Raw genomic sequence first — 25,105 nt, 5'->3', positions numbered from 1 at the left:
ATGGTCACATCCCCAATGGTCATTAATAAAGAAAAAACTTATTTTACTTCTTTAATTTTAGTTTAGTTTAATCTTGGGTTTTCTGCTCCTTAGAGTCTTTACTGCACAAAAACATTTTTATTATTGTCACTTTTCTTAAGTTAATGAGACAACAATATACTTTGGTCATATACATGTTTGACACATACTTGTAAAGTATTTTATTTACTTTTTTTTTATTTTTTATATTATTAAAACTTTTAGTCATAAACTTTTGTAACTTGGCTACTTTTATAATTTGATGAATTCTAAAGAATTTTAGATTGTTAAAGAGTGGGTATAAAAATACATGGAGAAAAAAAAAAAGTTCAATTCAAGGTGACATATTTAGTTATAAGAACAAGTTATAATTTTTTTTTTTTAAAAATACAATTTAAAAAATATTTTTTTTTAATTCAATACGTATTATTTTTAAAGACAATAAATTTTAATTTATGGTCTTCGATAGGTTAGTGTTTTAGTCTGGTAGCCCGGAATTGGTGTGTTCGATAGAGACCTAGATATATTCATTCGATTTGATGTATATATGTACATCCTTCTTCCTAACTTACTAACTTACTAACATTTTTTCGAACCTCAAATAATGTTGGTAATTATATTTTCTATAATATGGAACAAAATTTTTAAAAAATATTTAATTATATGTTTCCAATAAATAAATTTTGTGACAATATTTTCTCAAAGTGTAACAACTTAAGTTTATAAATTCATATATTTATATATCCTACTTGCTTTTATCTTTCACTCTTACCCTCACTCTGTTTTAGAGTATTCAATTTTTTCCCCTACAATGATGATAATAAAGTGTATATTAACAAAATCTTTTATTAAACACATACAAAAGATAAAATATTCTTTCAGACACTTACAAGATACATGTGTATTAATACATGAAATCACAAACTTGTGTTAAATTTCGATAAAACTGCTCACTTAAAAATGTGTCATACAAAATTACTTCAAAAAAGATGTCTAGAAAATTTTACAACTTTAAGTGTAAAAGTCTCTGCTTAAATTAAGATATTATACCTTAGGTATAGTGCAAAAAAATAGATGCTAACATCAAACGAAAATACATATTAAAGTATAGATATTTACTGAAATACCAAATTGTTATGGAATTTATTGTTGTAAAACAAATGAAATGTTTAATGTTTTTGCTATTACTCATTTAAACGAACATCAGCAATAGTTAAAGTGTAAGTGAAACTAATGAAGCAAACAAAAATATTTATTGTAAATCATCTGACCATAGAAAGTGACTCTTTAAGTGTTAGCATTAACCATATTGTGGAAATCTCTCTTCCTCTGATAAATGTCATCAATTACATGTTTTTCATGTCATGTTGGTTAGATGTACGTAGATATAAAATCTCAATATTGACATTTTGACGTAAATATTGTATCGTATAAATTGCGTGTTATTAACAATTTCTTACTACTCGTGGTTAAGGGTTCTTTGAGGTTTTTCATCTTACAATTTCTCATCAATAAATACATACACATACAATACAAACACATACATAATTTTGTATGAATGTATATAAAATTTGATTTTGTACAAAATTTTTTATGTTCTAGGTTTTACCTGTGTTTAACTATATTCATATATGTATATGTTTATATATATGTATATCATATATGTCAGGAAATTTAGCCAAAAAAATTTACAACTTTAAGAGATTAAAAGTCAGGGAAAGTATTGTGTGCACAAAGCAAGGAATTGGAGATCAAAGGTTACAAAAATCAGTTTTTGACGAATATATTATTATTATTTCTAAAGAGATTTGAATTTTCTACATTTTGGTTGAAGTATATTTGAGTTGATTTCGAACTTTAGCGCATTATTATTTAATTGCTATAATATTTTCAAATTTTAATATAGATTGTAGTAATAGCAAATTTGTCGTGTTTATGATTATACACTAATACCTTGTATCTCGCTCTATGACTCATGGTGCAATGTCTATCTATTTCACTTCAGATAGTATCACAGTTCAAATTTATGATTAGAATTAGAAAATATTTGGTGGTGACAATCCACATATTTAACTATTCGAAATACATTTTTTTTAAATAAGACTTTATCTTTATACATATATTTTGCAACAATTTTGTTTAATTTTTCAAAGAGTAATATTGGAAACAAATTAAGGAAATTAAAATTATATTAGAAATGCTGGGATAAGCGATGTCACAGAAATTAATTATGTATTTTTAGCTAATATAAGAAAAAAATTAGATATTATTTATAACGGTGTTAAAAATATAAAGATTTGAAAATATCATTGCTATGAAAAAATTACGCACAATAGCTCAAAAACTACTAATGTAGGGAATATAATTCGTGATAAAAAAATGTAATAGCATCAAGACGTGTACGACGTATAATAAGTCGTACGCTTTCGAAAAAAATGATTTTTGTGACCATTGACCGCCAATATCAAGCTTAGAGCTCACGATATTTACGATTACTTTTAATACCATAGTAATAAAGGTAAGGAGAAGCTTTGTGCCAGTTTTTATTTAGCTATCTACTACTCCATAGAAAAACCCTTATCTTTGATAATATGGTCTTTGATTTGAACTAAAAATAATCTTTTATTGACACAACAATCAATATTTGTTTTCTTTGAAAAAGGTAACATGTACATAAATTGTCAAATAAAGTCTATATTTTTGCCTTTTTGTTTTATTGTTTTAGCATTAGGTCTAGCTGACATTTAACAGATATTCAATATATCTATGTTTTTACGACAAATTTTATGTCTTGCATTGTGCAAAGAATTTTATGGCAGTTTCAACAGTATGTCGTGGGTCTACGTACATATATTAGGATTAGGTGAAAACATTGACTGATAACGCTCAATACAAAAATATTTGTTAAAAATTTTTATTGTCAGACAAACAGTTGGACAGACGGAGGGACGGACAGACATAACTTGATCGTCTTAGAATTTAATAAGGACCCACCATATACTTTTGTGTGGGTTTATGGTCAATATTTCGATGTGTTAGAAACGGAGTGACAAAATCAATACACCCCCATCATTTTCGATGGTGGTATAAAAATATATATCATATGTGTTTGTTATTTTGTCACTGTTAAAAACAGACATCAATTCAGTTTTTTTTTTGGAAAATTAAAAGGTAAATAAAGTTTTAAAACATTAAAAAATAAACAAATATTTTTACTACTATTTTAAAACGAAATTAAGATTAAGGGTTTCAAAATCGATTTAAAACTCTCTTCACTAAGTGGTATTCAGTAGTGTTCTAATAATAAAATTATATTTCTCGGGTCATATTGGTGTGTGGATTTGAAATTTCCCTAAAAGTTATAGCCCTAATGTATATGTACATGTTTCCTCACTCTTTTACTCTCACTGACTTAATCTCTAACTTATAAATTTTCTTCTCTATAAATCTTTCTTTATTGTTAAAAGAAAACATTTTTATAATAAAATTTTTAATTATTTCATCATTTGACCATTATCAAGGATTTTGCACAAGGATTAAGTATTTCATTGTTAATGTTGGTATGGGTTTTTAAGTTCTTATATTTAAAATTAAATTTAAAAATATCGATACGATACACTTTTCACACAAATACTCCAACACATAAACTTAAACATTTCCACCCCGTAACTATTTTTAAGCTTCTTATTTCTGTTTTCTTTTGTTTTTTGTTTTTATTGTATAGTTGCTTGTCAAATGTCAATCACATTTAGATACAGATACAAACACAAGAAGTACAACAATGTAAGAATACATTGTTTATGCAGGAATACATGTATGTATTTATGTATATACATATGTATGTATGTATGTATGTATGTATGTATGTATGTATGTATGTATGTATGTATGTATGTATGTATGTATATACATATGTATGTATGTTTTACATATATATGTACATTGAAATGTATGGAACATATATTCACATATACATATGTATGTATAAAAATTCTTGAAGGATTTTTAATGTAATAACATTGATTTACAGTTTCCATAGAAATAAAAAAAACGGAAAATGAAAAGAAATGTTATGTGTGTTAGTGCATGGAAAAATTTTTTCCTGTTATTTATATCTACTCTTGATGTTCAACCAATTTTGAAAATATTATTAAAGTACATGCTCAATATTAAAAATGTAACACTTTGCAGTCAATGACATGTTGTTGTATACCTAGTAGGTTTTTTTTAAAAACAAATTTTATAAACTTATAAATACACAACAAGTTTGCCGATATAATTCTTGGCAAACTGGTGCCCACACAAACTGAGATATGACATACAAGGATATTTCAAACAGGAGGTAGAGTTGTTATTAATTTACAATTTTCTACAAACGGTTTATGATTTGTTTGTATTACTTTTTATTAATACACTTCTAATCCTATCATCTCTACCACTTTACTGTGATCTTTTATATATTTTTTTTAAGTTTTTGTTTTATTCAATTTGTGGTTTTTTATATAAAATTGTCGTAAAAAGGCCTGAAACTTTTCTATGATTAAATCAACATTTAAGTGAATTTTCTTTTAAGTAAACAAATTTGAAGTTTTAAGTGTTTTATAAAACATCTTAATACATAATTGTATTATTTTAAATATTTAATTTTCTAAATAAGATAATTTTTATAACATTGATATTAAATAATCTTAAAAATATTATAAACCATTGTTATTCCCTATATAACTAGTTATTCCTGGCGACAGTATGTTTATTTTTTTAGGTCAAATAGATGTCTCTACAATACTTTTAGTTGTAGTTGATTCGCAGTCAGTCTTTGATAATATTGATATCAAGCGACTGATTAGCAGTCAGTCTTTGATAATATTGATTTCAAGAGACTAATTAAAAAATACTTTTTTTTCTTTTTGCAAAAAATTTTTAAAAAAATTTTTGTTGAAATAAGATATTGTTTTATATTTCAAACTAAATTAATTATTTCAAATTGTTTTTTTCTTTTCAGTAATAAAAATACAAATACCTAATTTGGCACAAATGTTTATCTCAATTTAAAGTACATGTAAGTATACTTCTTACTTAATTTTTAAATTATCAAGTTTTTAAATCTATAACTGACTTTTCTGTTATAGCTTTTAAAATATTTCAAACTTTTTAAAATGTTTACTCAGCATACACCTGTTACTTTTAGTTTTAGCTAGATATATGTATAAACATATTTAAAAGGAAAAAGTCGTTATGGTTTGGCACTATAAAAGTTAAAAATAAAGCAACGGTTTAGAAATATATATAGAAAATTTTTACAACACAAAGTAAAAGAGTACTCTATACGGAAGTAGCCATTTTTAAATACGCTTTTAACAAATGATACCAAAAGTTCTTAGAAAAACAAGTAAGAAATAATTGACCAATTTTAACTATTTTCAAAAGGCTTCGTCCTTAAGAAAAAAAAAGTATATGTATTATTTTTAAGTATGAAATAATTAACACATTTTAACTTTTTTCAATAGGCTTCGTCCTTAAGTCAAAAGAAGAGTATGTGCCAAAATTTTTCTAATTTTTTATCTTTAAGGTCTTTCATAAAGCACTTAAAGTCATTTTGTGGACTAAAAGAAGTTATTTTTTTTAGAAAAATTGTCCTGAGATTAAATTCCAAAAACATAAATTCCTCGGGACAGTAAAGTATACTTTTTAGTCTCAAAAATAAAAAGTTTGTTTGCTTATATTTTCCCATTTAAAATAATTCTTTTTAATAACGATATAAGTATACTATCATAAAAAATATCTACTAAAAATCCAATAAAGTAAAAGGATCGAGAACTAGGATGTCTAGATCCAAAACTAGAAACTCTGTTATATATGTACATTTTGGGAAATCTAAAGAACAACTTGAAAATTAAAATCCTTTTAAATAAAATAGATTTTTCCATTTCAACACTTTTAATTCAATTTCATTGCCAAATGAGAACAAAAATAAACTATTCCTAGAAAATATTATAAATAAAATGAAAATGCAATTAAATTAATAAATATGTTATTGTAAGTAAATACATAAACTAGCTATAAAAAGAACACTAGTTGACAAACATTTATAAATTATGCCATCGATTTTTATAGAATTAGTTTAAAATTGTATATTTTCACTTAAAAGAAAAAAAGAATAAAATTTGATTTTTAAATAAAAATACATATTTTTAACATTTTTTAAACAAAATTCTTTAATCAGTTTACGTAATTTTGTAAACTTGTTGCACAGTGTTAGCAAACAAATTTACAAAGTTTATACATTTCCGAGTACTCTTTTTGCTCTACATATGAAAATATTAATAGAGAAGATGTTTACATGGAATCAAATAATAAAATTCATTTATAAATTTTGTAGGTTATTGTTGGTTTTTGTTGTTTGTAGTGTATTCATTGTTACGGTTTAATGCGCATATAAAGTTGAGAACAAAAAATAACTCACTAAATAACATACAATATATGTTTATGGTTAATTTGTACAAAAAAATGGAACTTTTTTTTTAGCAAAGAAATTAAATCAATTTTTGGAACAGTATTTTTCTAAGCTAATTATTTCATCAATTTATCAGCCAATCAATAAAAAAAAATTACAAAATCGATTCATGTTAGAATGCTCAAAATTACGTCTTCCTCATAAGTATTTAGTGAAAAATTGGCATATAAATTTAGCAGACAATCGCTTGAGAACAATAAAATCTCTCTATGACTGGAGTTCACACTTAATTATTCATATTATTTGAATTTATTCAATCGAATTTAAATTCCTGTTTTTATGCCTTTTACTTTTAGTATTTTCCAATAAAGCCGTATTTTAAATTAAACATTGAAAACGTATGAATATTTTGAAAAAAAACTATGTATGTATGTGTACGGCTATAATCTCATAAAAGTGTGAGTAGGTTTATATAAAAAAATAAAATCCGTAAATTTTGTTTAAATAAACAGAAAAACATTAAAAATAATACTTTAAAGCAACAGTTCGTTTATAAAATTTAAATAAAAAACTATAGACTCATCATTAACATCATCATGATCTTTAAATACTAAATCAAACGTTTATTCATTAATTTTCAATTTGTTATGGTTGCTTTAAGCATTCTTTCATATTATGGTTGGATGCTTTGATAACATAAAGGATGTTTTAAAAGTTTTGAGTCACTATAAGAAATAAAATGTTATAAGTCATTTAGTAAAAATGGGGTAAATTTTATTTTCATTTCTTTCATTTCTTTTACACATACGTTATCTTATTACCATATTAAACATTGCTTTAACATTTTCTTAAAAAGTAAGGTTATCTAACGAATTTGTGTAATGTTATTTTTTCAAGTTCAGTAATTATCGAACAATCCCCTTATTGTTCAAGTACTTATTATATTATACATCTACTACATAGATTAAATGACATCCAAGTTTATATCATTGTTATTTGTTTTTTTTTTCTTACATGTTCAGTATGATGTGCATTTTTTTTAAACCCTTGTTATTTTTCTTGGTAATTTCGAAAAAAATCTCCACATGGGAAATTATAAAAGATAAAGTTACAGCCACCACTAACGGTATCACATGAGGTTTTTTTGCTAAAAAAATGGGATTTATTTCACATGGTTGTTTGCATAAGATATATCCCATATATAGATGTAGCCATTGCTCATAGTATTTAGTACTAGTTACTTGTTAGTTAGTTATTAATTGGAAGAAAAATTGTTTGCATTAAAAATAGGCTTTTACGTAAAGGAAACAAATATTCAAGGTCAAATATTTTAATTAAAAATTGATGCGATTGAAAAAAATATTAATAGAAACAATTGCCTGTAGCGTGGGCACAATGTTTACATGGACACATCGAGTCAGAAAGTTATTCTAAGCCGAATGTTTTGTTTTATTATGTAGGATCAATATTTTTGGTTACAAACATTAACACAAACGCATAATACCTTAAACAACAAAAACTAAAAATATTTGTTGTTGTTTTCAGCTGCTCGGTTCTAAGTTAAGGAACAACTTTCATGTCATAGGCTGTGTTTTGACGGAATTGTATATCACTCGCACTTAATTATGTACATTGCATTATGGTTCAGTTATACATCGTCGATTTAACTAGTAAAGAGGTCATGTCTGCTGGAATACATAAACTGTGTATACACCCAAGACGAGAACTATGAGATATACAGCAAAAACAATCAAAATCTATGATCACTATTATTTCATTCTAAAAATGTATTTTTTGAGTGAATGCATAAAAGTCCGTTTTTCTCGAGAACTATAAGAGATACAGCAAAAACAAGCAAAATTTGTGATCACTTTTATTACATACTTAAAAACTGTTTTGTGTGTGAAAATATAAAAATCCATTTTTCTCGAAAACTATAAGTGATACAGCAAAAACAAGCGAAATCTTTGATCATTTTTATTTTCTACTAAAACGTGCTTTTGAGAACTATATACTTTATGATAACTTTTTTTTCTACTACCAACGGATGTTTTGAGTGAAAATATAAAAATCTTTTTTTCTCGAGATCTATAAGACATAGCAAAAATAATCAAAATCTGTTATCACTTTAATTTCATTTAAACATTTATTTTTTGAGTGAAAAACGTCTAGAGAACTGTGAGAGATACAACGTACTTAAAACCTTTTTTTGAGTGATATTATAAAAATCCCTTTTTCTCCAAAACTATAAGAGATACAGCAGAAACAATCGAAAACTGTGATCACTTTTATTTCGTACTGTGATCACTTTAATTTCACTCTAAAAATTTATGTTTTTAAGTCAAAATATAAAATTCCGTTTTTCTCCAGAATTATAAGAGATACAGCAAAAACAAACGAAATCTGTTATCATGTTTATTTCGTACTTAAAACTTGTTTTGTGAGTAAAAATATAAAAGTCCATTTTTCTCGAAAACTATAAGAGATACAGGAGCAAGAAGCATAATCTGTAATCACTTTTATTTCGTACTAAAAACTTGTTTTATGAGTAAATATTTAAAAATCCAGTTTTCTCGAAAACTATAAGAAATGCAGCAAAAACAAGCGAATCTGTAATCACTTTTATTTCATTCTAAAAATGTTTTTTAGTGAAAACATAACAGTTCGTTTTTCTCGAAAACTATAAGGGATACAACAAAAACAAGCGAACTCTGTGATCACTTTTATTTCATTCAAAATTTCATTTTTTAAGTGAAAACACAAAAGTCTCGAGAACTATAAGAGATAAAGCAAAAACAATCAAAATCAGAAATCACTTTTATTTTCTATTAAAAATTGTATATTTTAGTTAGAATCTTCAACATTTTTAAGTGGGGTTTTTATTTAAATTGTTACTTAGAGTATTATTAAATTTAACATTTGACCCTGATATTGGGGGAGTTAAAATTTTGAATTTTTCTAAACTACTGAGATATCTCAGTAGTACATTAAGTCTAGACCACGATTGTGTATTTATAAAAATAAAACTGATTAAAACATTTCTCATCACCACTGTAAAAATCAAGAGCAAAAAATGAAATGTAAATATAAAATACATGCTAATAGTTTTTAATTGAGTGGTATTTAACAAGAATTTAAAATATTTATCAACAAATTTAATTCTTATATGAACTGGTATTAAAAATAATCATACCTACATACATATTTACATACACTTTGAACTTTATTCCCTCAAAAATTTATACAAACATTTTCCATTAAACAGTAATTAAACTTTATAATAAATATATAAATGAAAATACGTTTTCTTTTTCTTTTTGTAATTATTTGCACTATTTGTAAAAAAATAATTTTTATTTTTATTTAAATTAAATTTTTTACTATAATTTATAACTTTGCGAAAGAGTTGTATAAATAATAATATTAAGGGAAAAACACAACTACAGAGAGGCATAAAAATCAACAATATGTGAACATAATGAGCGTAATGAAATATTTTATACTTACTCGTTCCGTTTGAAAAGAACTTAATTAATATGTTAAATAGACATGTCAAGAACAATGTTATTAAATTCTCTCAAGTGCTATTGATGTATCCTATATAAATGTATACACATTGAAAAAAAAAATTGAATTTCTGCAAGCTTCAGTTGCTTCGATTGAAGAAATGTTGTAAATAGTGTACAAATATAGGTGTTTTTATATGTTAAATTTTATTTACTCTCTTAATAAAAGTAAAATAATTAAAAATAATTTTATTAAGTTTTTAATATATAATAACATATTTTTTTCACTGTATATTTGTATACATATTTCATATACATACATATGTAGTATATTAACAAATATTCATATTGAATACATATATTTTAAATACATAGTTTTATTTACGTAACAGTATTAATCTCATTGTAAGTCCACTATTAATTTTAAGCTTAATCCAGTAAGTTTAATGTTAAATATAATGTCATTTAAATGAATATTGTTGCAATTTCAATTAAAGCAACAACAGTAATTTAAATTTAACTTAATTTTAAAGATTTAAATTAAATTAAATTTGATTTAATTCAAATGAACTCATAAAGGGAAATTTGTTGTTTGTTCTATATATTTATAAAAATAATATGTGACGAATTTTTAATTAAAAGAGTTGCACATTACTTGTCCACTTAGCATGTGTCTAGGAAATTAAAGAGTTTTCAAAATACTTAACTTATATACTTTTCCTAATTCATCGGAGAAAATACCAGAACCAGATATGTATTTAATATTTGAGCAATTTTTAATAATTCTTGTATCAACTATGTTATGCCCGAATGATTAGCTTTTGGTGCTTATATATGTGGAGTAATAAAGTCAGACTGATGCTTAGAATTCTTGCATGTCCTTACGTTCTTTATATCGAACATCCAGGTTTGATCGAGTTTAGTTTCATACTAGGGTAACCATCTAAGTGTTTTGATTGTAAATATTATAAAAAAATATTCGCCGCAACTAAGTATAACACTTCACATTTTCAAACTTCATCATCTAGACCTATAAGGGTCATAAAAGCAAAACAATATATTTTGTTTCCATACGCATACAATTTAAAAAAAGAGGCATTTCGATCATAATAATATCCTGTAGGGCATATGCAAACACTCAAATGCATAAATTTAAATAAATATAATTTATGGGTAATTTTTTTGTTTGTTATTATTTAAACATCGTTTCTTGTATCTTTGTAGCGATATACAGGTCTACAGCCACTCTCATTTCTTTAAAGCGTGACATTTTTTGTAATAAAAAAAGAAAATCCCTTTTTGTTAAAAATGTGTTGAAATTATGGTAAATTTATACAAATTGCTCTTATAAAATGTTTTCTTTTTGTTTTGTGATTTTCTTTCCATTTAGTTGTTTTCAGCTTAAGGCTATTGTATAAATAATGTTTAAAGCAAGTACGAGTTTGTTTTAAACAAAAATTGGGAATGTTTATTTTTTTACTTTTATATAAAGAAAAATTATGCTTTAACTATTTAATAATCAGGGAATACCATAAAGGCAATGGAAAAATGATTTAGCTCTAAAAAAAGATTGTTTTTCGCGACGCTTCAGGGTAAAAAAATACTTAATAAAAGGTGGCAACATAAACAATTTCATTAAAATTCTGAGAATTTTAATTTTGAAAAGTTTACATTATGGTATTTAAATTATGAACAATATCATAACAAAACTATTTCTAAAAATTAACAATTTTAAATAATTTTAATATTTGCATTTTTTAATGTTTTCGTCGCCTTTAACAATTTTTTATACAAGACAAAAATTTAGTGCAACAATGCCCAACAATATAAAGTGCTTTAATGCTTACGTTTAATAAAATAACATAAAATCAACATAAAAATAATTTACGATTGTAATTTGTTTTGAATTTTGCCGGGATTTCCCTTCTCCTATTGTTTTCACTAGCTTTATTACTATTGACATTAATATGTATGTATAAATGTAGCTGTATATACTTTGTACAATATACCAAGAACCACTTGTTGTTTCAGTATTGGCTGCCTGCCAAAAGGATACACAGATACAGATAGACTATCATGATGGTGTCGTTGTTGCCAATGTTTATGGACGTTTTTGTTTGCCACAAATCGTCTATCAATAAAAACAAAGTCACGTTGTTTGATTTTGAATAAACATAGAACGGTGTATAAAGCAGTGTGCTATAGATCAATATGTTATGGATGATTGTATATAGAGTTTATACACATTGCTGGACAACACCATCATTAATGTTTGTACAGAAAGTAAAGCATCGTTGAACTATCGAAGGCTTTATATACTCTCACATATACATACATATCCGTTTTGATCATTTTGTCATGGTTGTTTGCTATAGACTTCAACATTAATGTTTACCCTGACAATATAACCCTTTAAAGTAAAGGTTGTTTTATAGTTTGTTAAAGTTGTATTAAAGAATCACATATAATTTTTGGTTGAGTGAAGTTTTAGAGTACAGAATTATTAATAGTCTATAGTCTAGTCTATAGTCTAGTCTATAGTCTAGTCTATAGTCTAGTCTATAGTCTAGTCTATAGTCTAGTCTATAGTCTAGTCTATAGTCTAGTCTATAGTCTAGTCTATAGTCTAGTCTATAGTCTAGTCTATAGTCTAGTCTATAGTCTAGTCTATAGTCTAGTCTATAGTCTAGTCTATAGTCTAGTCTATAGTCTAGTCTATAGTCTAGTCTATAGTCTAGTCTATAGTCTAGTCTCTATAGTCTAGTCTATAGTCTAGTCTATAGTCTAGTCTATAGTCTAGTCTATAGTCTAGTCTATAGTCTAGTCTATAGTCTAGTCTATAGTCTAGTCTATAGTCTAGTCTATAGTCTAGTCTATAGTCTAGTCTATAGTCTAGTCTATAGTCTAGTCTATAGTCTAGTCTATAGTCTAGTCTATAGTCTAGTCTATAGTCTAGTCTATAGTCTAGTCTATAGTCTAGTCTATAGTCTAGTCTATAGTCTAGTCTATAGTCTAGTCTATAGTCTAGTCTATAGTCTAGTCTATAGTCTAGTCTATAGTCTAGTCTATAGTCTAGTCTATAGTCTAGTCTATAGTCTAGTCTATAGTCTAGTCTATAGTCTAGTCTATAGTCTAGTCTATAGTCTAGTCTATAGTCTAGTCTATAGTCTAGTCTATAGTCTAGTCTATAGTCTAGTCTATAGTCTAGTCTATAGTCTAGTCTATAGTCTAGTCTATAGTCTAGTCTATAGTCTAGTCTATAGTCTAGTCTATAGTCTAGTCTATAGTCTAGTCTATAGTCTAGTCTATAGTCTAGTCTATAGTCTAGTCTATAGTCTAGTCTATAGTCTAGTCTATAGTCTAGTCTATAGTCTAGTCTATAGTCTAGTCTATAGTCTAGTCTATAGTCTAGTCTATAGTCTAGTCTATAGTAGTCTAGTCTATAGTCTAGTCTATAGTCTAGTCTATAGTCTAGTCTATAGTCTAGTCTATAGTCTAGTCTATAGTCTAGTCTATAGTCTAGTCTATAGTCTAGTCTATAGTCTAGTCTATAGTCTAGTCTATAGTCTAGTCTATAGTCTAGTCTATAGTCTAGTCTATAGTCTAGTCTATAGTCTAGTCTATAGTCTAGTCTATAGTCTAGTCTATAGTCTAGTCTATAGTCTAGTCTATAGTCTAGTCTATAGTCTAGTCTATAGTCTAGTCTATAGTCTAGTCTATAGTCTAGTCTATAGTCTAGTCTATAGTCTAGTCTATAGTCTAGTCTATAGTCTAGTCTATAGTCTAGTCTATAGTCTAGTCTATAGTCTAGTCTATAGTCTAGTCTATAGTCTAGTCTATAGTCTAGTCTATAGTCTAGTCTATAGTCTAGTCTATAGTCTAGTCTATAGTCTAGTCTATAGTCTAGTCTATAGTCTAGTCTATAGTCTAGTCTATAGTCTAGTCTATAGTCTAGTCTATAGTCTAGTCTATAGTCTAGTCTATAGTCTAGTCTATAGTCTAGTCTATAGTCTAGTCTAAAGTCTAGTCCATAGTCTAGTCTATAGTCTAGTCTAGTCTGTAGTCTAATCTATAGTCTAGTCTATAGTCTAGTCTATAGTCTAGTCTATAGTCTAGTCTATAGTCTAGTCTATAGTCTAGTCTATAGTCTAGTCTAAAGTCTAGTCTATAGTCTAGTCTATACTCTAGTTTATAGTCTTGTGTATAGTTTTAGTTTATAGTCTAGTCTATAGTACATTATATAGCCTAGTCTTTAGTCTAGTTTATAGCCTAGTAAGGATAATTTTATTCAATTAGCTTTAAATTGAAAACTCTTTAAATTTATTTATTTCAAGGATTAAAAATTTAGAACTGTCATGACCCGTTAACCATTTATTGCTCTTTGTTAACAAACTAAGTTTTTCTCTAGTCTAGTCTATAGTCTAGTCTATAGTCTAGTCTAAAGTCTAGTCCATAGTCTAGTCTATAGTCTAGTCTATAGTCTAGTCTAGTCTGTAGTCTAATCTATAATCTAGTCTATAGTCTAATCTATAGTCTAGTCTATAGTCTAGACTATAGTCTAGTCTATAGTCTAGTATATAGTCTAGTCTAAAGTCTAGTCTATAGTCTAGTCTATACTCTAGTTTATAGTCTTGTGTATAGTTTTAGTTTATAGTCTAGTCTATAGTACATTATATAGCCTAGTCTTTAGTCTAGTTTATAGCCTAGTAAGGATAATTTTATTCAATTAGCTTTAAATTGAAAACTCTTTAAATTTATTTATTTCAAGAATTAAAAATTTAGAACTGTCATGACCCGTTAACCATTTATTGCTCTTTGTTAACAAACTAAGTTTTTCTCTAGTCTAGTCTATAGTCTAGTCTATAGTCTAGTCTATAGTCTAGTCTAAAGTCTAGTCCATAGTCTAGTCTATAGTCTAGTCTATAGTCTAGTCTAGTCTGTAGTCTAATCTATAATCTAGTCTATAGTCTAATCTATAGTCTAGTCTATAGTCTAGACTATAGTCTAGTCTATAGTCTAGTATATAGTCTAGTCTAAAGTCTAGTCTATAGTCTAGTCTATACTCTAGTTTATAGTCTTGTGTATAGTTTTAGTTTATAGTCTAGTCTATAGTACATTATATAGCCTAGTCTTTAGTCTAGTTTATAGCCTAGTAAGGATAATTTTATTCAATTAGCTTTAAATTGAAAACTCTTTAAATTTATTTATTTCAAGGATTAAAAATTTAGAACTGTCATGACCCGTTAACCATTTATTGCTCTTTGTTAACAAACTAAGTTTTTCTCATTATCATATTCAATGACCAAAACCCATTAATAAGAGTATCCCTTTATTTATCATTTTCAATTATCTCTAACAATTTTAAAATTTCCTAATTATCCTCTTTTGTTTTGTTTACTTGAAGTTTTTCCACGTAATCCGTTAATGTATCAAAGTTTCATAACTCAAAGTTTAGTAATTTTGTTTGGTTGTTCGTTTAGTTAATCGGGGTTTTGTTGGCTACTCATTTATAATATTGATCCTTCATAAGCCAAAAGGGTTAAAGTTAAGATACTTGTGTTATATATTTTATTTTTTTGCTAAGTTTTTTTCTATTTAATTATGTGTTTATTTTGGGGAGTGAAAAACTTTATGGAATTTGTTATAACTTTTGTTGGTCTTAATTACTTTATTACACATAAAAAATAATAAAATATTTTTGATTATGTAGCTCTAATATACACAAGTACTTAAGCTTGCAATTTTATTACCAGGAAATCTTTTGCATTTGCATTAATTCTCATATTTAATAAAAGTTATTAAAATAATATTAATTTTGGCTTGGTGTTTTATCACTAACTAAAATATCAAAAGAATTTTGACAAACTATATAAAGCTTAATTAAAAAAATAGCAAAAAGTTTTTATTGATATATAAAATTATAGAAAAAATAGTTTGTTAAAAGGATTTTGATTTCATCTAACATTTATGGGAATACTAATAATGTTGACTTTTTCAAAAGTTTATATACTAGCATTTAAAAATAATTAAAAAATATTTAATAGATAAAAGTATAAATATAGTACAAAATATAAATTTCAAATGTATATTTATAATAAAATATTACTAAAATCATTTAACGATATTAAAATTAAAGTATTTTTATTAATACTTAATATTTTTTACTTGATTTTGTTATTTAGTTAAATATAAAAATTTAAACAAATGTGTATGTATTTTATTGTGGAAATTTTAACTAGATACTGTTCTAAACCAACATCATACAAATGTTAAGAATATCCCAGCAAAATTTAATGAACATTTAGATGCTTATTAGATGGATTCAAATTAGTAAGTATTTGTTGAGTGGGAAAATCGTACATTGCAGCAGTTGAAGTTTTTCAAAAGAATATCTGTTTGATACATTTGTATCTAGCAGCATATGTGTTTTAATTAATTTAATTTCTTTATGATAATAATGAAGTCGAGTTTAATTATTATGTTACAAAATATTCTCTTATAGTTTTTAGCATCCAACCTCCTTAAAATTGGTAGTGTTTACAAAGTCGATTTTTTCTAGAAAATTTTATTCGATTTTCCTAAAAAAAAATTATACTACAGCAAAATCTGAAGTAGTAAATGTGACTTTAAAATCATAGTCTGCTCATATTAAAATTGCTCATATTTAAATTTTTTTTAAATTCGCCCACAAACATATATTTGAATATGTGTTTGATATGCTTATTGAAAGCAATGTAAATATTTGACTTTTTATGTTAAAACTTTATGTTCGAATAAATAAATGCACAATTATGGTGACCATCTTTTTTATGAAGGAAAAATAAGGTGTCAATGTGCCCAACTAAAATAAATAATTATGTTAGAACAAAAATTTTTAGAATTGGTATATAATAGGAAGCTAACCACTAAATCGATCTTTTAAGAAACTTTTAGAGCTAGAATATTTAAATTCTACATAAAGAACTTTGATATTCATATGAACGTTTAGAAAATAATGAGTCCTCCCATTAAATGGGGTATTGGCAACTATTACAGTTAGAATCTTCAAAATTATTAAGACCAAAGGCTCCATCATTCGTAGTGATTTTTAAGATAGATTGGGGTTGTCTGTCTATTCAATATTGGTTCATAAAATTTTTATTAATTTAATTAAAAAGTAAGAAAAAATAATCCGTCTTAATATACATGTTAAAAATGCGGACTATTTTTTAATCAAGTCAGAAAATAATTCTGAGCCGATTGGTCACATTAAGGTAGGGCTGATATTTTTCAAATGCATAATACACTACCCACTATACTGGTGTAAGCTATCATCCAAAACTGCTGGATAAGAAACCTATGAAAAAAATGTTAATGCTTTATCTGCTATACTCCCTTTATACTTTTACTTAAATAAAGTGATTTTTCAATCTGTATAAATGTTTCAATATAAATGCATAGAAATGCTAACGGTCAATGCTTAAAAATATACTAAAAGGTCGGAAACAAATATACGATTTCCTTATAACGTTAAAAGCTTAGAGTTTGAACAATTTAGAGTAAAAACATAAAATGTTGTTTATGAATATTAAAAACATAAAAAAGGTTAAAGGAGGATTACATGTATTTTAATATAAACATAAATATTTCACAAGGAACGTAGAACATTTATGTATGTGTATATATAAGGTAAAGTAGCGGCGTGAATATTCAAGCAGCAATACATAAAAGTTAAAAGAAATAAATTAATATATATGTAGGTATGAGAGATTTGACATATTATTGGTCACGTCTAGAAGTAGATTCTAGTTTGTATTGTTACATTAAAAAAATGTTGTATATTAGAAAAGTAAAATATTGTAAACTGTCATAAAGTAATACCTCAGATTATTGGAACGCTTTCAAAGTAGAAAACTTTTTGATATAGGTCTCTTGTACAACGACTAACTCACACTCATACCAGACGTGGCTGGATAAAAAAAAAACTTACTTGAGAATAGATGGAGATACAAACAAAAATAGTCAGATCGGAAAATGTTGCTTATTTATTATTTAAATTTTTTCCATTGAAGAAAACAAACTTGATTTTAATTTTAAATGATAACAAATGATTAGCAAAAAATACTCTTAATATTTGCATTTATGTTACAGATTGTCTATTAAAACAGTTTAACAAAAAAACTTTAATATAACACTTTTGCACAATTTTTTATGGCAATGCAAGAATACAAGAAAAGAATTGTAAAACAAGAATGTCATCAAAAAAACAAACAAGATTTAATGCAAAAAAGAAAAAATGATAAATGACTTGAAAGCAACCGAAATCAACATCAATAGCAAACCAACCAATTCTTTTTATTGACAAAAAACTTAAAAGTTTTTTTTACGAAAGTTTTAAAATTGTCGGAAACATACACATATGGATGGATAAAACTTTAGTACAGGTATAATTGTATTGGTTTTTGCTTCTGTTCTTGAGAGTGACTACACATATGAATAGTATATTTGTATTTCCTTTTTCTGTTTGCAAATGTATTAACCAGATAAATAAAACCTCAAAAGTTTTTTATGATATTGATTTTACGGCCTCTTTTAAGGGAAAAAATTTGACAAGCAATCTGTTATTCAGGAAAATACTTATGAAGGACCTTGACCAGAATTTTTTTGGACACAAGTTTAAATTGGAGAAAAATATTGAAATATTTATTTTAAGAGAGTTTTTTATAAGGTGGAGTAGAGTTGCAAATCGACAAATAAATTTAGGCAAATTACTTAAACATTTGTTTATCAACTATAAATTTCTCATATAACCATTATCAATTCAATTTAACAAAACCATTTTGGCAAAACAGACCTACAAAACTCAGCTACTAAATTTAGATTTGAGTATACTAATTTCAGAAAATAAAGCCTCGAAGCTAATTAACTTAATTGTTTTCATCAGAAATAGGAAGATTATACAATTGAACTGTCGAAAGCAATCATAGTTTTGATATGTGATTATAATCTTTTACATAATATATACATAGTTTCAATTGTTTGTAAATTTAAGCTAAAATTCAGCTAAACAGGTAAAGTGAAATGTTACATAATGTTATATGATTTTACTAACAATTACAACTAAAAGTATAATTAATTAATAGTCGGGCAGGGCCAACCATATGAAACCCTATACCGGTCAGTATGTTAAAAATTTGGATTATTTTTTAAATTAAAAAGCATTTTATTTGTTTTTCAAATAAATTGTGGAATTTTTTTGTTGTGATTGTTGATTGATTGTTTTTATTGTTTATTTTAAGGTTAATGTTGGACCAATATTTTTGGGTGTAACAAACATAATCACAAACACATAATGCTTTACCCACTATAGTGGTATGTTTACATGAACAGCCAGGCGGAAAGTCGGACGGAAAATTTGTCTGTTTTTCTATTAAAAAGATTTAAAAATATTTTGGTCAATGATTGAACCTAGCTGCCCTATGAATTCAATTTTAGTTATAGTTAATGGTTAATTGGTACTGATAATTAAATAATTTAATAAGTTTTCATAATATTTATTCTTGAATAAAAAAATTCAAATAATTTTTCCTTCATTCTTAATTATATAGTGTTAACCAAATATATTATCAAAAAATTTGGTTAGACGCGAAACGGAATTACACAATGTTGCATGACTTCCAATTTTAGCAGCAGTAGAGTTATAATCGCAGCAATACGATACACCACTATTTGGTGCCGGGTTAAATTCTAAATGCATTGGACATGCTGTGCTATTACAAAATGGTGGACTAATGCTAGAATTTGTATTAAATTCATTATTTAATGTTGCAAAAATATAACATTGATTTTTATATTTAACCACTTTATATAACCACAAAGGTATGGGATTCTTTGCGTTGGGCATTAAGTACATGGGAACCAGCGTGTTACTTTCAGAATGAGGTAAACTTAAAATACCAAATGAACCGGTAACAACCTGAGCATATGTATTCTTGGTAGGTAAATTATGAACCCAGTTTTCAATACGTTTCCAATTGCTACGATTACCGCCTCGAAATTGTGGTATAACATTAACATACTTAAACGTTTCATCCATTTGGTCATAGGTAAGAAAATCTTGAGAATTAGTTAGATGACCGCGATCCAATATCAATGTTTTTTCATTTGGTACATACGTTTGCTTAGAACCCAATAAACGCACAAATGTATTATAGATATTTTCAGCTTTAAAAGAAAGTTCACGCTCTCTCGACACTACATTATTACTTCTACTAAACATTGGTCTGACATATGTAGAGGCAGCTAAATTAAAACCATATGCCTTGTGACGTGAATACAAAGACTGTTCATTCTGTGTACTATAGCATACTTCGTAAAGCGAAATTATGTTTCCATCTGGCAGAGTGTAACGTACTTGATATAATTCTCCATTCAATTGACTACATGAATTCTCATTTTCAATCTTTACAACATTTGCCTTAAGGCGCCTAGGACAAGTAAGATCGTGAGTTTCTTCCTGCCAAATACCACGATTACAATATATTCTTCTTACATTAGTCATTGCATTACATATTAAATATAATCTTTTACGATCTTCTATGTAATCCGTATGTAAAACATCCCAAGTGTTCGCTGTAGGTTTGGTAGCATAAATCCATTTTTTATCCATAAAAGTAGCATTTAATTGACAATTTTGTGCAAATATTCCTAGTAAAAAGGTTTAAGATAATAACATTTTTTTGCATAATATTTTTGCACTAAATAATACCTTTTATGACGATTAAGATGAAAATTATTTGAAAAAACATTTTTTTATTTTGTTTTTAATCCGACACTTGTTGACTGCTGTGTGCTTTTAGAGCAAGTGTTTTTAAATTTAATATAACACAATTTATTAACTAATCGCGCATTTTGTATAAGACAAACATAACTCAATTTATGTTATTCTGATGTAAAACAGAGTTGTGCCGACGGACAGACAGACAGACGGGAGGACGGACATTGGTTAATCTATACAGAAAGTAATACTGAGTCGATCGGTATACTTTAATGTAGATGTAGGAGTATAAATAGATAAAACAAACTTAAAGACTTTAGATTAGTGTAGTTCTATAGTTCAAAAGCTAAATTTTGAGTTATGTCAACTCGAAGCAAATTATGAAAATGTAGGCGTTTTTTATTTCAATAGTATATTTAAACATTGAAATGATAAGCTTTAATAGTTTACATCATCTAATCGCATGCATATGATGTGAACTTTAAATGAATTAAACAGAAAAAAATGTTGTCGCGGAAGTCACCAAAAAGTATCTTTAGTGCAAAACACCCCGTTTACGGATTTAAAACCATCTGTGAAATCTAAAAGCAAAACTCTCACCACTTACTTTTTAATGATTTGATAATGTTTTTGATTATATTTTTTATTAGTGTAGATAAATTAACGTTTAATTGAATAAAATGTATTTTTTATTAAATTTACCGCTAACAACATTTGTATTTAAATTCTATTATTTAAATACGAATTTTTAACTTTAAATCCTATCCATGTATAAAAAAATTAGAGTACAAAACAAAATAAAAGCTAATGAAAATAAGAATAAAAGAAACAACATTTTATATTCAGCAGCCTTGAAAACCTTAAAAAAATATATACTTCTTTTAAGTCATGCAGTCAGACATCTAGTGATTCAGTTAATGTAACTTCCAGTCATCTAGTCTTTCATATCTTTCAAGACTTTGTTATAATAAATAAATAAAAAACGCAAAGAAAACATCATTAACATGACATTACGATTGTTTGGAGTAAAACAGAAAAACTAAAAGTTGTGCCATAATTTATTTAGAAATTTTTTATCTACATATAAACAATGCCAGTTAAAGAAATAAACAACAAAATAAGAAAATGTAAATTTTTATTAGCAGCACTTTTCCACAATCTCCAAAGACTGGAGACAATTTTCAGTTTTTTCCTTTTGGGTTAGAAATTTACATTTTAAATATATGCTGAAATCTAGAAAATAAAAATAATCGCATATAAGTTTAGAACATTTTGTTATTTTTTGTTTTCTTACTTTGTATTATTTTAAATTATGTATTTCAACACTTGTTGATTTTCTTATACATAGATGCCTGTTAATTTTTTTGTTGATCTTTATGTTTGTTATAGAAATGATTTTTGTTTATTTTTACACTTAACGAGTCAAGAATCCAATGGATGTTTTAATGAAGGGTTGTTGAGAAACAAAAATACGAACAATAAACAAGTTCTTTTATAACAGGATATTAGAAAAAGAAAATGGAAAATTATGGGACAAGAACATTTTTATTTTCTTTATCAAAATTAAATTTATTTAGGAAATCATTATTAAGTTTTAAAGTAAAAATAAAAATGAAAACGCGTCAGTTTTGACAGTTATATTAATGAATAGTTTTTTCTTTGATTATTCTTGCTGAAAATCTAAGAAAATTAAACTTAGTTTAGCGTTTTAATATGTCCTTTAGCTATTATAAGATACATATAATAGCTATAGTCAAATATGACTAGACTATGACTAGACTATGACTAGACTATGACTAGACTATGACTAGACTATGACTAGACTATGACTAGACTATGACTAGACTATGACTAGACTATGACTAGACTATGACTAGACTATGACTAGACTATGACTAGACTATGACTAGACTATGACTAGACTATGACTAGACTATGACTAGACTATGACTAGACTATGACTAGACTATGACTAGACTATGACTAGACTATGACTAGACTATGACTAGACTATGACTAGACTATGACTAGACTATGACTAGACTATGACTAGACTATGACTAGACTATGACTAGACTATGACTAGACTATGACTAGACTATGACTAGACTATGACTAGACTATGACTAGACTATGACTAGACTATGACTAGACTATGACTAGACTATGACTACAATATCACAACACTATGACTTTATAGTCTATATTTCAAAATAATTTACTTTAAAATTTATATATTTTTAAAAATTATTATGTCTGTTTCTACAATCCTTAACGAAGATAAAGTATATTATAGTTTTTACCCTATTATTTGTAATGCCGAAAGTTTTTCCTAAAAAAAATTTACTTTTTAAATTTCAAAAATAAAGTAACTTTACTTGGCAAATGCTTAGAAATAATCCCCATCAATTATAGTGAGCTCAAATATATTTCATCGTCCCCTTATGTATATGTATTACAACTTAAGAAAAAAACAAATATCTAAATCCCCAATATAAATAATATGAAAATATGTTTTTTTTTTTTTGTAAATCTTCTTATATTTTTGTCAATATTTGTTGATTATGGTTTATTTGAATGCAAATAAACTTTTTATATAGATTTTGATTTGAAAACAAACATTTTCAATAACAGGAAAAAACTAAGCCTTAGGAAAAGTAACAAATTTATATCTTATGTACTTTTTTCTTTTACAGATTTCTTTCTTTTTGGTTTTGGAGGTCAGATTAGAAGTAACAAAATAACACTAAACTAAAATTCTACAAAATGGGTAAGTAAAACAAACGCATTAAATAGATAAAACACAGTTTAAATAGTTTATGTCATGACGATGTAAGTATTGTAAATTTTTCGTAGTTTATACTGACTAATTTTGAAATTATTTGCAATCCCAGTATTAATGTAGTTATAATTTTAAAACGTAATTTATTACATAAAGACGTATGATTTATATGATTTCTGACAATAATCAAATATTACACATACGTAACCAAACAAATGCCAGTTAAAGTCTTGTTGTTTAGGTATTAAAGTTTTTGTCAACTTATGCAATTTAATGATTTTCTTGAGAATTATTGCTTTTGAAAATGTGTTTAAGTATAATTGTACGTACAATTTACATTTATAATTTTTGCAATAAATTGTAAGCATTGTGCTGTGATTTGTAATTTTCTTTGTCTATTTTTAATAATCATATTTATTATTTACCATTCTTTTAATTAAATTTTTTTAATTGTTTTTAAATTTAAATTCTATAGTTAGTTTCATCACAAAAATCATTGCGTTTACAAAACGTGACAGTATTATAATTAGAATTTTATATAAATTCAAAATATTTTGTTGTCTTGCGTGAAAGAAATACCAGAGACTTAAAAGAATTGGTTCTTGAAACTAATGATTTTTTCTTTGATTTTGTTTGATAAAAAAATATTATAATTTGTTTACTTTACTAATTTCTGTCCAGTTTGTATACTTATAAACATTGTTGGGAAATTTGTGGACTTTTTCATATGATATAATTTCGAAAATTAGATTCTTAACATTAAGTTTGACTAAGGAGTCGTTGATTCTATCAGTGTTTAAGGGAGTATTAGGGCAATTGTTATGTACAGGAATTACCAAGAAGACATGTGCTTTGCTATTAAAGAATGTGTTACTTTATATTTCTAATTGAAAATTACACGTACAATTGAATTACATATATAAATAATTTATGGAAATGTCTATTTCTAATTTTAATAATTTAAATAATAATTTAATGGTTGTATGTATGTAAATTATGTAGAAAGAAGGCAGTGTTGCCAAATAAAGAAAAATTTTTATTTTCTCTCAAAAATTTAACCTGTAAGGTCATAATTTTAGTCATAAGTATTTTTTAAATAATAATCTGTATGAAAAATATTCAACATTTTCGGGATTTTTAAGCAAATAAAAATTTTTAAAATTTTTCCAAAACTGTAGGGAAAGTGGTATAAATTTTCTTGAGTTAAGGGATTTTAATACCCATTAACTATCTTAAATTGCAGTATTATATGAAATAACCAGAGTATAGCATTGATAAGTAACCAACGACTCACAACAGAAACCATAAAAAACAATTTAAATGTTATTTTATTTTATTAAAAATTTAAAAACAAACAAATCTCTAATGGGATTTGTGAATTACAAAATTGTTTTCACTCATCACTAGCTTTTTATACTAATTTAATATTTTCTAAATAACAACATTTAATTTAAAAAATTAAATACATGTATTATTCGCTGTCACAATTTGCGATGTATAATTCTAAATCCCAAGATTCATTTAAATACAGTTTACATATTTATAAAATACTCCATCATCTTGTAGTCACCTTAGAAAGATATAAATAT

At 26.0% G+C, this 25,105-nt stretch overlaps 2 protein-coding genes across 4 annotated transcripts in view; one reads left to right on the top strand and one right to left on the bottom strand.

Annotated features, from left to right (window-relative positions):
• LOC111675626 overlaps positions 1–25,105 on the top strand; it is a 99,859-nt gene that overhangs the window by 70,081 nt on the left and 4,673 nt on the right. For all 3 annotated transcript variants that reach the window (XM_046947266.1, XM_046947264.1, XM_046947265.1), the window contains exons 2-3: positions 5,021–5,077; positions 23,431–23,504. In XM_046947266.1, coding sequence (XP_046803222.1) covers positions 23,501–23,504 — 4 coding nt within the window. In that variant the 5' untranslated portion in view covers positions 5,021–5,077; positions 23,431–23,500. The remainder of the gene's footprint in view (positions 1–5,020; positions 5,078–23,430; positions 23,505–25,105) is intronic.
• LOC111675634 lies at positions 19,488–20,814 on the bottom strand. The gene is made up of 2 exons (XM_023436422.2): positions 20,726–20,814; positions 19,488–20,664 (listed from the first exon to the last, which is right to left on the bottom strand). The coding sequence occupies exons 1-2, from the start codon at positions 20,763–20,765 to the stop codon at positions 19,568–19,570; spliced, it is 1,137 nt and encodes a 378-aa protein (XP_023292190.1). The 5' UTR covers positions 20,766–20,814; the 3' UTR covers positions 19,488–19,567.

This window comes from Lucilia cuprina, chromosome 3 (assembly GCF_022045245.1).
Source record: "Lucilia cuprina isolate Lc7/37 chromosome 3, ASM2204524v1, whole genome shotgun sequence".
NCBI lineage: Eukaryota > Metazoa > Arthropoda > Insecta > Diptera > Calliphoridae > Lucilia > Lucilia cuprina.
This window is presented reverse-complemented; position numbering and strand designations above follow the sequence as displayed.

Bases quoted from the DNA above. Each gene is read 5' to 3' on its own strand.
- LOC111675634 (XM_023436422.2), bottom strand. From the start codon at position 20,765: ATGTTTTTTCAAATAATTTTCATCTTAATCGTCATAAAAG. The intron at 20,665-20,725 runs GTATTATTTAGT...CCTTTTTACTAG, and splicing joins CATCTTAATCGTCATAAAAG to GAATATTTGCACAAAATTGT.